The following is a 12,835-nucleotide window of genomic DNA, read 5'->3' as shown; positions in this document are numbered from 1 at the left end:
TTTTCTAAACCACCATATTTCCTCACTCATGGCTTGTAAATTACAAACGTACGGTTTGCAAAATCTACTGTGCATGTTTTTGGCTTCGTATGTGCTGCTTTTTCTCCAAAGGTTAGTAAATATTAACTTAGAGTTAACATTCTTTCCACTGTGGTTTAATCGAATGTTTTGCACCTCATCTACAAAGCCAAAGCCTAGACTTCCTGTCAAAGCTTGTTACATCCTCTCCCAACTCTCATTAAATATCGATATTATTTGCTTATTTTACAGGAAAAGATTCTCAATACCCCGTGAGAAACTTCAAGACGCATAAATAAGCTTATATTGGAACAGTGAACACATGTGAACAAGTAAGTTCGGATCCGTTAATATTAAATAAAGTTACCGACAGTACAGTCTAACGAAAGAAAAGTTTAATAAAACAATTCAAACTTTCTGATCAATGTCATCAATGCATGCGTCTGCTTCGCAGTTTTTTTTCTTTAGGATGAGCGAGTGTGCGACGAGCTAAAAGATGTCTGGGTAGAAGCAGGCATTAAAGGCTTAGCAGTAGTGCAGTAAAGTTATTTGCACATTTCCATCTGTTAATGAAAACCTTTAGCTTCTGCATACGAGGTCTACCTGCAAAGAACTTAATAATAACCAAATCTCCTAATTTGCTATTTATACAGATAGTCAGTTAATGTTTCATGACTTAATGACTTTAAATAGACTTTTAATTAATAACTGCCCTGTGAAGCTAAGAATCAGTTCAAATCAGGAAATGTCTCAATTTCTGAGCTAAATATTAGAGCAGTTTCCACTTGAGTGTCGAAAGTAATTTGCATTTGCTTTGGTTTTGCATTGCTTACAGTGATTGGTTTAAAAATCTCGCACCCCTTTCTTAACCAATCAGAAGTAAAACCAAAACCAATCGTGTCTTGCACGTCTTAGGGCCTGTTTACATGATTCCAGAATGACTTTCATTACAGTAGGAGTTCATTCCATCCTCATAAATTATACTTCTCTTATACCTGCCAACTTTTCCTGGGTCAAAGGTGTGAGATTTTTATCCTGAGAGTGACGGAATTTCCGAAGATGATACAACCATGCATGTCCCATGCCCGGGGGGGGCACCCGGTATATTTTTGGGTGGGGGTGTGCCGCTGGGAATTTGAAGCCCTTACCCTATACCAGACCATGTTCAGCTGATTTTTGCAACCCTATACCAGACTAGACACTGAAAATCCCTACCCTATCCCAGACTTGCATTTTGTTAGAACTGTATCATTATCAGTGTTTTAATGGAAAACCATCTGTGAACAACGATACCGCGATGATTTTATTTACGTTTAGGAAAGCCTCTTTCTCTTCCGAGTTTCTGGACTATATTCGTCATACCGTCGATCGGTTTCCCGGCAAATGCTACCCTTTTCTAGACCAAAACTCTCTGATTTCTATACCCTATCCCAGACTAAACTGCTTGAAAACCATACCCTTCACAGCGGCACATACCTATATAGCTCATGTATGGGAGTGCCCCCCCCCGGGGTCCCATGCTTTCCGAAGATGTCCTAAGTATTCCAAATACATTCTGAACACTTCCCATGGACGTTTTTGCTAAACACAACCTCGTTCCCAATGCTTTTGTTGTCAAAACTCTGAGATTTTGGGGAAAGTATCGTTACATGGAGTTTTTGTTTCTCACATTGGTTTCAGAGTTCTAAATAAGAAGTGTTATTTGATGGGACATTTTAATCTTGATCTTTTAAAATTAGATGAAAATCAGTACATAAAGGATTTTATAAATCAAATGTTTTCCTCGACGTTTTTTCCACTAATTTCAAAGCCGACAAGAATAACCAACTCTAGTGCAACGTTAACATTAATTGATAACATATTTGTCAACAATCTTGATGAGTGCCATAAGTGTGGTATTCTTTTCACAGACCTTTCTGATCATTTACCTGTGTTTCAAATAACATCCTCCATAAAAAAGGTCAATGATACACTTTGTGAAATTAAACATAGAGTAATGAATAAAAAAAACTATACATCGACTACGCCAGGATTTAGAAATTGAAGACTGGAGTGATGTTTATGATAAAACGGATCCACAAGAAGCTTATAATAATTTTTATAATAAGCTGTTTGAATTATATGAAATAAATATTCCATTGAAGAAAAGCAAAAACAAAAATAATGCTACTAATCGAAAAATACCCTGGGTAACAAAGGGTATTCTTAAATCAAGAAAAACCAAAAATAAATTATATAAGAAATTTATCAAAAATCCAAACGAATAAAATGAATCAATTTATAAGACATACAGGAATAAATTCAACAAAATAAAGAATGCAGCTAAAAAATATTATTACAGCAAAGAGTTTAATGAGCACAAAGGCAACCTGAGATACTCATGGAAACTAATAAAAGAAGTCATAAACAAAAACAAAGTAAAAATGGAATTATCAGACAACTTCAAACAAAATGAAACATTAATACCAGATCCAGTTGAAATTAGCAATAAATTTAATGAATACTTCATTAATGTTGGACCAAAGCTGGCTAGTTTTCAACTGGCAGACGTGAGACTCATACCTAAGGTGTGAGAGTTGACAGGTATATTCTCTGTATCTGTTTACATAATACTGAGACGAAAGTCAAGTCATTCCGGAATGAATTTTCATTCTGGAATGACATTTCATTCTACACAGAATTAATAATTTTCATTCCGAGATGAAATCGAAACTCAAGAAACCACATACTGAGGACCACAGTTTAAATTCAGAGCGAAAAAACATAAAAGCATTTACTGTTTAGCCCAAAGAAACAGCTCTATGGTCAAATTTAATTGCTTGCAGATACGTGGGCATTAATGGGCACCATGTTTGTGTAAAACATGTGCCATCAGTTGTTTTGATCTCGTGCAAAACATGTGCCACTTTGTTTTGATCTTGCACGAAAACTGCGCATGTGAAAATGCCTTTGGCTGAACCGGTCAACTCTGTCATGTGAATGCTCTGTCATTGTTCGTGCCAACCCTTCAAGTTAAGACCATTTTAGTCACCATGGTGACTAAAATTTTGGAGCTGGCGACTAAATTGAAACCAAAGTCGCCAGCCTGGGGACTAAAATTAAGAAGAAGGATTGAAAGCGTTTTAGCGACTTAAATTTTTCACTGGCAACCAAACTTGAGCAGTCGGTGGCTAAATGACCACTAAGGCCTGGTTCACACACTAGCGTCATAACAAAATGGACATAACAACATAATGAAAAGTTCAGTTCTATCCTTATGTCGTTATGCTTAGGTCATTATGTTCCAACTATGTCGTTAATTATGTTATGTTGCTCACACTGGTGACATAAAACATCAACGCAAGGTGTTTTTTGCATTTGCGTGACCTTGCCATTATGACGTTATGTCGCTAGTGTCAACTAGGCCTAAGGAAAAAATAAACTCAGAGGGTTGCCTGCATGTTTTTCCGGGTTCCGTGCTGGCTACTGATGTATTGCTTCAAGTTTCAATTAGTTCACTGGATTGCAGTCTGCAGTGTTCTTCGTGATTGGCAAAAGTTATTACTTGTTGCTTTTGGTTTCTACAATAGTGGATTGAAAACTGATCTAACACAAGCTTTACATTGATCAATATGAATAAAGTGAATTGGTTTGTTTCCAACTGTCTTGTACCATGTGTTCAATAATCCAAATCCACAGTATTTTACCATTTCTAGGAATGGAAACGGAATTATGATCGAATCCAGCTATTATAATAATAATAATAATAATAATAATAATAATAATAATAATAATAATAATAATAATAATAATAATAATAATAACACTTTATTTACAAGCACTTTTTCTATTTTTAACCAATAACGCTATATAAGTTATTTACAATTAAAAATTACATATCTTTATTATAAGGCTACTATATAGCACGTACTATATAGTACGTGCGCTCTAATTGGCTGCTGAGCGGGCAAGATATTTTTGTAATAACAGTAATGACCGGGCATTATGAAAATTTTTCTTGGCTCGGCAGCTCTTTTGAGTTGTGAGTAAAGGCTGCGAGAAAAAAAAAAGAAAACTTATCTCATTGTTAAATAAACTGTTTCTTGTGGTTCCGATCGCATCGCCAGGTTCGTTTCGATTTAGTGAACAGGATCGCGAATGACCTCTTGCATGCGCAAGCGAATGTTGAAAATTACTACCGGTGTTTTTTACCTTGATTTATATATTCTTTTTTTAGAAAAGTGCTAAAAAGGCCATATAATAAATAACTTATTAACCTCGTCTGTTCGGTCATTACTTGGAAATCTCAGACCTCGGCCTTGATTACTTGACCTCGCTATCGCTCGGTCAATACGTCAAGACCTCAGTCTGAGATTTCCCTGTAATGACCTCACTCTCGGTTAATAAGTGGTATATATTTAAAAAGTTACAATTTGTATATAATAAAAAATAAAAGATCAATAAAAAAATTAAACAAGATTAAAAAGAATAACTAATTCACCTAAGTTAATTGTAAGAATAGCCTAAATTATAAAAATATCTAACTAAAAGCTTTCCTCAAAAGATGTGTCTTAAGTTTGCGCTTAAACTCTGAAATGCCATTGCACGATCAAATGTCTAAAGGTAAGGCATTCCAGAGTTGTGGCGAGGCTACAGAAAAGGCTTGACATCCGTAGTTGCGCAAAGTATTATTGACTGTCATTGTTAATCCATCAATCAGTCAGTCAATCGGCCTCTTCTTATTGGGGACACTTCAAAGATAATTTATAACAATAACGGAATTATGATCGAATCCAGCTATTATAATAATAATAATAATAATAATAATAATAATAATAATAATAATAATAATAATAATAATAATAATAATAACACTTTATTTACAAGCACTTTTTCTATTTTTAACCAATAACCCTATATAAGTTATTTACAATTAAAAATTACATATCTTTATTATATGGCTACTATATAGCACGTACTATATAGTACGTGCGCTCTAATTGGCTGCTGAGCGGGCAAGATATTTTTGTAATAACAGTAATGACCGGGCATTATGAAAATTTTTCTTGGCTCGGCAGCTCTTTTGAGTTGTGAGTAAAGGCTGCGAGAAAAAAAAAAAGAAAACTTATCTCATTGTTAAATGAACTGTTTCTTGTGGTTCCGATCGCATCGCCAGGTTCGTTTCGATTTAGTGAACAGGATCGCGAATGACCTCTTGCATGCGGAAGCGAATGTTGAAAATTACTACCGGTGTTTTTTACCTTGATTTATATATTCTTTTTTTAGAAAAGTGCTAAAAAGGCCATATAATAAATAACTTATTAACCTCGTCTGTTCGGTCATTACTTGGAAATCTCAGACCTCGGCCTTGATTACTTGACCTCGCTATCGCTCGGTCAATACGTCAAGACCTCAGTCTGAGATTTCCCTGTAATGACCTCACTCTCGGTTAATAAGTGGTATATATTTAAAAAGTTACAATTTGTATATAATAAAAAATAAAAGATCAATAAAAAAATTAAACAAGATTAAAAAGAATAACTAATTCACCTAAGTTAATTGTAAGAATAGCCTAAATTATAAAAATATCTAACTAAAAGCTTTCCTCAAAAGATGTGTCTTAAGTTTGCGCTTAAACTCTGAAATGCCATTGCACGATCAAATGTCTAAAGGTAAGGCATTCCAGAGTTGTGGCGAGGCTACAGAAAAGGCTTGACATCCGTAGTTGCGCAAAGTATTATTGACTGTCATTGTTAATCCATCAATCAGTCAGTCAATCGGCCTCTTCTTATTGGGGACACTTCAAAGATAATTTATAACAATTTCAATCTTTCAATTTGTTCCTTGATAATAATTTCAACTATCCTGTTTTTAATATGAAAATCCTGGAAATTGTGCAAAAATAAAAAACTCTATAAAGCCCCCTCTGAAAGTTTAATTCTTGCTAGCTCCCCCCCCCCCAACTTCTCTGTTTAGCCTCCCCCTCCTTCTGTGAATGGTAGCTCTAGTTTATGACAATTCAAGTGAACAAGAAAAGATTAAATTATGTGACTTAACACTTTTAATTTACTGGTCCTCAAACATTTAACAATTGAAGGGCTCGGTGCAAAAAGGGCGGAAGTGATTTTGGCTAAGAATGAACATTGCCAAAACAACTCCAAAATTCGTGTGCGGGTTTGTTTACATAAATTGTAATAAATTTATTTTCGCCAGGGTTTGCTCCATTTCCGTATCTCTGTATCATGTCGACAGTATTGGACAACCCTCAAGTAGATCGATTATTTGCGGAATGGGATCTGCGAGACACTAATAATAATTGTTTTATCATTCAATCACTGAATTTTAATCACCAGTAGTTTGAATACAGACAGATCTAGAATTGGACGACACAAAGTTCTTAATTGCCAATCATATTAATCATAAGTATGACAAAATTGGAGAAAAAATTCATACAAGCAAATCCTGTTGAGGATAGAACGAAAGAAAACAAGTTTCAACGGTCGGGATAGGGGACTTGATAAGCGACATGGTGCTGCATGACGCACTGAGCTAAATGACTAAGTTCCCGGCACAAAGTCGTGGCAAACGTTCGCCAGAGTGTTGAAGCGATTATTTTTTCTTTCTTCATTTTTTGGTAGTGTTAACTGAGTGAAGTGAACTGATGTGTGGAAAGCTTAAAGTGTATATGACATGAAAAATGTTTTCTGCTTATTTGAAAGGCCTTTCGAAATACAGAAGAATGGCGTTTTTCTTTTCGAAATATCTTTTTTCGTTTCAGAGATATTGACGTTTTTGTATTATGCAAATTAGATCAGTGATGACGTCACAAGATTTGACTCTAAAAAGGGTAAAATACTGAATAAACAATATCTCTAAATCTATTGAAGCAGTGTTCTTGAAACGTGGCACCACAAATGTGCATCACAAAAGGAACAAAATGACACCCTTAGTATTGTTGCCATAGCAACTCTTTCAGCTCCAGTCTCTCTCTGTCAAAAAGACAAATATCCCCATATCTGACCTCTAAAGTGAGACAAAGGGTACTGCTTAGAACAGACATAGTTCCCATATTCCCTTAATTCCCACCATTGGTTTGGCTGCGCTAGATGGTTCTTGGTTTAAGACAAAAACTGGGAATTTCAGTTTTTATTGAGACAGCACCATCGGCAAAACTGTTGTCATGGCAACAGCCCTAAGGGTAACATTTTGTTTCTTTTGTGATGCACATATGTGGTGCCAAGTTCCAAGAACACTGCTTTAATAGTTTTAGAGATATTGTTTATTCAGTATTTTACCATTTTTAGAGTCAAATCTTGTGACGTCATCACTGATCTAATTTGCATAATACAAAAAAGTCAATATCTCTGAAACGAAAAAAGATATTTCGAAAAGAAAAACGCCATTCTTCCGTATTTCGAAAGGCCTTTCAAATTAGCAGAAAATATTTTTCATGTCATATACACTTTAACATTACTTGTTCTGGCAAAACTTTATTTGTCAGTATTTGTGGTTTTCGATTCTTGTTTCATTATCAATTTTTCAAGTTCAGTGGCTCATAGTCACTTTGATTATTAATAATAGTGCAAAGTTGCTGTAAAGACAGCGTTATTCTGTGCACTTTTGGTTGGCCTAAGGCTCAACATTTTTTCTTTTGTGACGCCGGAGATTTTGAAGGCATAATAATTTTTGGTTGCCAGATTAATCAGGTTCCGCATTATATACCAATGTTAGAGGCTGAAGATTTTTTGACCATTTGTATTGGAAAGGAAATCTATACATACAGATGAAACAACATCTGTTAAAGCCATTGCTTGTTATACACTTAATCCTGGAGCACCGTTTTTCTCCTGCATATTTTAAATACAACTACAACTCATTGCTATTTACAGGTATTAAAATTACCCCTACCACTACTAGTTTATAAAATAATAAGGTCGAAATAATAATAATAATAATAATAATCTTTATTTCAACACGGTAAAAATCATCAGGACTTAAAATACATAATACTTATTTAAAATTACTTAATACCTATTTTACATAATAAATTTAAATTACATTAGTCGTCTACAATTAGTTATAATAAAAGAAATGCCTGCTTTCCATGAATGCTTAATATGTTTTAATATTTTATCTTTTGTGTGTACTTGACAGGAGGCAAGGATCATCGCATTAATACGCATTAATAAAAATGACAACAAGAAATCTAAAGCGTCGTCTCGCATATCAGCAACAGCTTAGCGCAGCCAAAGAACGTGGGGACAAAGCGGACGAAGGACTTGCCTATCGCAATCTTGGCATTGCTTGCCAAAATCTGGGTGATTATAAGCAAGCCATAGAGTACCATGAGCAACATCTTAGCATTTCCAAAAAACTGGGGGACAGGGCTGGAGAGGCATCTGCTTACGCCCATCTTGGCACTGCTTACCGGGGACTGGGTGATAATTTTATACAAGCCATAACGTACCACAACCAACATCTTAGCATTTCTAAAGAACTAGGGAACAGGGTTGGACAGGCAGCTGCCTATCGCAATCTTGGCAATGCTTACTGGGGTCTGGGTGATTATCAACAAGCCATATCGTATCACAACCAGCATCTTAGAATTGCCAAAGAAATCGGGGACAGGGCTGGCGAAGGAGATGCCTATGGCAATCTTGGCAATGCTTACCAAACTGTGGGTGAGTTTATAAAAGCCATAGAGTACCACGAGCAGTGTCTCCGCATAACCAAAGAACTGGGGGACAAGGCTGGAGAGGCAGCTGCCTTTGTCAGTCTTGGCAGTGCTTACCAGGAGCTGGGTGATTATAAACAAGCCATAAAGTACCATGAGCAGTATCTTAGCATTTCCAAAGAACTGGGGGACAAGGCTGGAGAGGCAGCTGCCTTTAGCAATCTTGGCATTGCTTACCAGCGTCTGGGTGATTATAAACAAGCCATAAAGTACCATGAGCAGCACCTTAGCATTTCCAAAGAACTGGGGGACGAGGCTAATGAGGCAGTTACCTTTGGCAATATTGGTTATGCTTACCAGAAGCTGGGTGATTATAAACAAGCCATAAAGTACCATGAGCAGCACCTTAGCATTTCCAAAGAACTGGGGGACAAGGCTAATGAGGCAATTGCCTTTGGCAATATTGGCAGTGCTTACCAGGAGCTGGGTGATTATAAACAAGCCATAAAGTACCATGAGCAGTATCTTAGGATTTCCAAAGAACTGGGGGACAAGGCTGGAGAGGCAGCTGCCTTTAGCAATCTTGGCATTGCTTACCAGCGTCTGGGTGATTATAAACAAGCCATAAAGTACCATGAGCAGCACCTTAGCATTTCCAAAGAACTGGGGGACAAGGCTAATGAGGCAATTGCCTTTGGCAATATTGGTAATGCTTACCAGAAGCTGGGTGATTATAAACAAGCCATAAAGTACCGTGGCAGCACCTTAGCATTTCCAAAGAACTGGGGGACAAGGCTAATGAGGCAGTTGCCTTTGGCTATATTGGTAATGCTTACCAGAGTCTGGGTGATTATAAACAAGCCATAAAGTACCATGAGCAGCACCTTAGCATTTCCAAAGAACTGGGGGACAAGGCTAATGAGGCAATTGCCTTTGGCAATATTGGTTATGCTTACAAGAAGCTGGGTGATTATAAACAAGCCATAGAGTACTATGAGCAGTGTCTTAGCATTTTCAAAGAACTGGGGGACAAGGCTAATGAGGCAATTGCCTTTGGCAATATTGGTAATGCTTACCAGAAGCTGGGTGATTATAAACAAGCCATAAAGTACCATGAACAGTGTCTTAGCATTTTTAAAGAACTGGGGGACAGGGTTAATGAGGCAGTTGCCTTTGGCTATATTGGTAATTCTTACCAGAGTCTGGGTGATTATAAACAAGCCATAGAGTACCATGAGCAGTATCGTAGCATTTCCAAAGAACTGAGAGACAAAACTGGAGAGGTAGCTGCCTATGGCAACCTTCGCAATGCTGACCAGAATCTGGGTGATTTTGAACAAGCAAAGTACCACACGCAACGTCTTAGTACTGCCAAAGAACTGGGTGAGAGCGCTGGCGAACAGCGGCTTCCGCTAGCTGGTGAGTCAACTCAAGTGTGGGTATCTATTGCGTGACCAATGTAATTAATCCATTTTTTCTATTTTTTATTACTCAGCAACTTCTAGAATAAGTACACAGTTAAATTAGCTTTAGAATGATCGTTGTTTAACAGTACGTCTTCGTAGGAGAAATATAATTATGTTATGTGCTGGTCAGACCTTAAAAGGGTTTTAATGGGGACTGGGTCTGACCGTATTTGACTGGGAAAATGACACGTTCCTGGCGGGAAATGGGGTTTGGCCAATGGAACTAGAAAGGATAATTTCGAATCCAAAAAAGGGGGGAAATTGTTTTCATTATTTAAAACATTATGTCTCATACTTGAAGAAGTTGTTACTTCCAGTCTCTTTTCTGTTTCACATTTTTTCAACTTTGTAATATAAAAGTCTGCCCGCCAAGCCAGTTAATTTGTCGGATTTTGTAGACAACGTCTGCTATGGCATGTGCAATGGTTCAAGTGTTGCATTGCCGTGATTTTTAATCAAATACAGTAAAATGTCGGTACATGTAATAAGCCCTGGGTGTGTACAGATGTCGTAACATGGTTGTTGTTGGGTTTTGTATTAAACTGATTGAGATTATGTACGGTAGGGCCTATAAGTATCACAAAAAACCTTTTGGTGCTGCGGTGACATATCGTAATAAGACGACTCGATTAAACATTAAGATCTTCACTTTCTTGCAAACTTATTTTTTATTGCCTATTTCTATTTGAACTTGTGTTCTCGGGAGTATCCATGTCTCATACAGACTCTCTTTCTCAGGATCAGACTTAAATTGTTGATGTCACGTAAGCCCGGGGGGGGGGGGACTCCCATATTAAAGGGACGGGGATGCTCGTCGGAAATTTTGAAAAGAACCCCTAAAAGAGACCAATTTCTTCGTGTGTAACCCTAAATGAGACCCTGACAGCTAAAAATATTGTCATTTTCTTGCATTTTCCCCAGAACACCCTAAGCGAGACCCAAAGTCCGAAATTTATACCCCTAAGCGAGACGACGAGCATCCCCGTCACTCTCATATGGGAGTCCCCCCCCCCCCCCCCGGGCACGTAAGGTGTTGAGTCACAGTTTTGGCTTCTTGTTCTATTCTTTTGTTGTGAATTGTTTTCCATTTTTACACCGGCTGGTCGAGGGCATCGACATAGACTTAGGCATTTTCGGTTCTCAAGTTTTCTCAGTTGACCACTTCTATTTAGCACAAAATGCACTTTTGGATGGTTTGTTGGGGCTGTCGTCCGCTAAGGCACTAAAGCACCAAGGTGTAAACTATAATAGTCAATTAATTAATTTCAATTAATTAAAAGTGAAGTCATTTAACTTATTCTCAAGCGAAGTTATTATTATACTTTCAGTTGATTGTCCATGTTGCATTCTGCACTATTCTTTGAGTCTCTGAGTTGGAGTTAACCCAAGTATACACAGGTTCTGGGACGACTGTGACATTTGCGGACAAATTTCCTTTCCCTTTTGACGATTTTTACTCATTGTTTATTTTCTCCAACTTGCCCATCTCCTTTCTAGTTCCCTTCGCAGTCGTCAATTGAATCGTCTCGCAACGCTTCTTCCCACTAAACTACTGCTTGCGCTCAAACCGCAGTTGACCGTAGCAACATTTTCGCCTATCGACAAAAAGTGCCAGTTACTGTTTGCCGAAAAGTTGTAAAATCGCTTCAATTCTTGGACCGTAATTTAAGTAAAAGGAATAAAGGTTAGTATGTCGCCAGTATGCACCAGTTTGATGTTTCCGACGCTAGTTATACCTAATCGTACCTTTTTGGTACGCTTCGCGGCATCATGATATCAGGCGAGTTTGGTCGAGCCATGGTTCGTATTTTGGCGAGACGCAGTCGAGCCAAAATACCCATGGCGAGACCAAACGAGCCTGATATGCCACCGAAGCGTACCAAAAAGGCGTACCAAATTCAGAATATAGCGAACAATTTGGAAACGCCGACCTTACTGTTCCAGTCTGAGTACTCGTCGGCAAACATCGCGCAATTGGCGGGCGCGCTCAAGTTACGTTTTGGCGTGAAAGTTCTTCTCCTTTTACAACCGGTAAACACCAGCTAAATTTAAATAACGAGTTTTGTTTTATTGATAAAACCTCTTTTCAATTCATCGTACGGTAACAATACTATACTTGAAAGTGACCGTGATATCGTGGCATATCAGGTCAGTGACTTGATATCGTAGGATATCACGACAGTAGATCACGCTTCTGATTGGCTACTTGCGAATTTGGGTACGGTAAGGTCACAATGAGATAGTATTTGTGTGATGTTGTTAGCCAGTGTTGACGCAACCGGTTCTCGTTACGGTTATGACAGTAAAGCTGTAATTGGCCTAAACCGCGAAAAAAGTGCGGATCGTTTTAAGGAAGCCGTTAGTGGGGAGAAGCGTTGCGAAGGAGACTATCTCCTTTCAGAATTTCGTGGAGCTATTGAACCAGTTCAGAAGACCATGCCTCATTTAACGCTTTTAAACAGTGTTTGCATATCATCTTGCATTAAGCGACAAATTTGGCGTTATGAATGCCGACAACGATGTGATCTAGTATTATTTTTCAACAGTGCCAATTGCATTTGCATTTTTTATTGTTGTAGTTCCTCCAGAGGTTCTTGCGCGGGGCCCTGTAGCTATGGAAGTTTACAACAACGCGCTTGCTGAAGGGAAAAGCCTTGTTAAGAGGGTGCCATTAATGTTGATTGGACAAGAACAGGCA

General features: G+C 37.7%; 1 protein-coding gene across 1 annotated transcript; it reads left to right on the top strand.

Moving 5' to 3' along the window:
• On the top strand, positions 1-9,611 carry LOC144640524 (uncharacterized). The gene is made up of 3 exons (XM_078499631.1): positions 1-111; positions 271-350; positions 8,152-9,611. The coding sequence occupies exon 3, from the start codon at positions 8,189-8,191 to the stop codon at positions 9,536-9,538; it is 1,350 nt and encodes a 449-aa protein (XP_078355757.1). The 5' UTR covers positions 1-111; positions 271-350; positions 8,152-8,188; the 3' UTR covers positions 9,539-9,611.
• The last annotated feature ends 3,224 nt before the right edge of the window (positions 9,612-12,835 follow it).

Source organism: Oculina patagonica, unplaced genomic scaffold (assembly GCF_052425735.1).
Source record: "Oculina patagonica isolate OP01 unplaced genomic scaffold, crgOcupat unplaced327, whole genome shotgun sequence".
NCBI lineage: Eukaryota > Metazoa > Cnidaria > Anthozoa > Scleractinia > Oculinidae > Oculina > Oculina patagonica.
This window is presented reverse-complemented; position numbering and strand designations above follow the sequence as displayed.

Bases quoted from the DNA above. Each gene is read 5' to 3' on its own strand.
- LOC144640524 (XM_078499631.1), top strand. From the start codon at position 8,189: ATGACAACAAGAAATCTAAAGCGTCGTCTCGCATATCAGCAACAGCTT.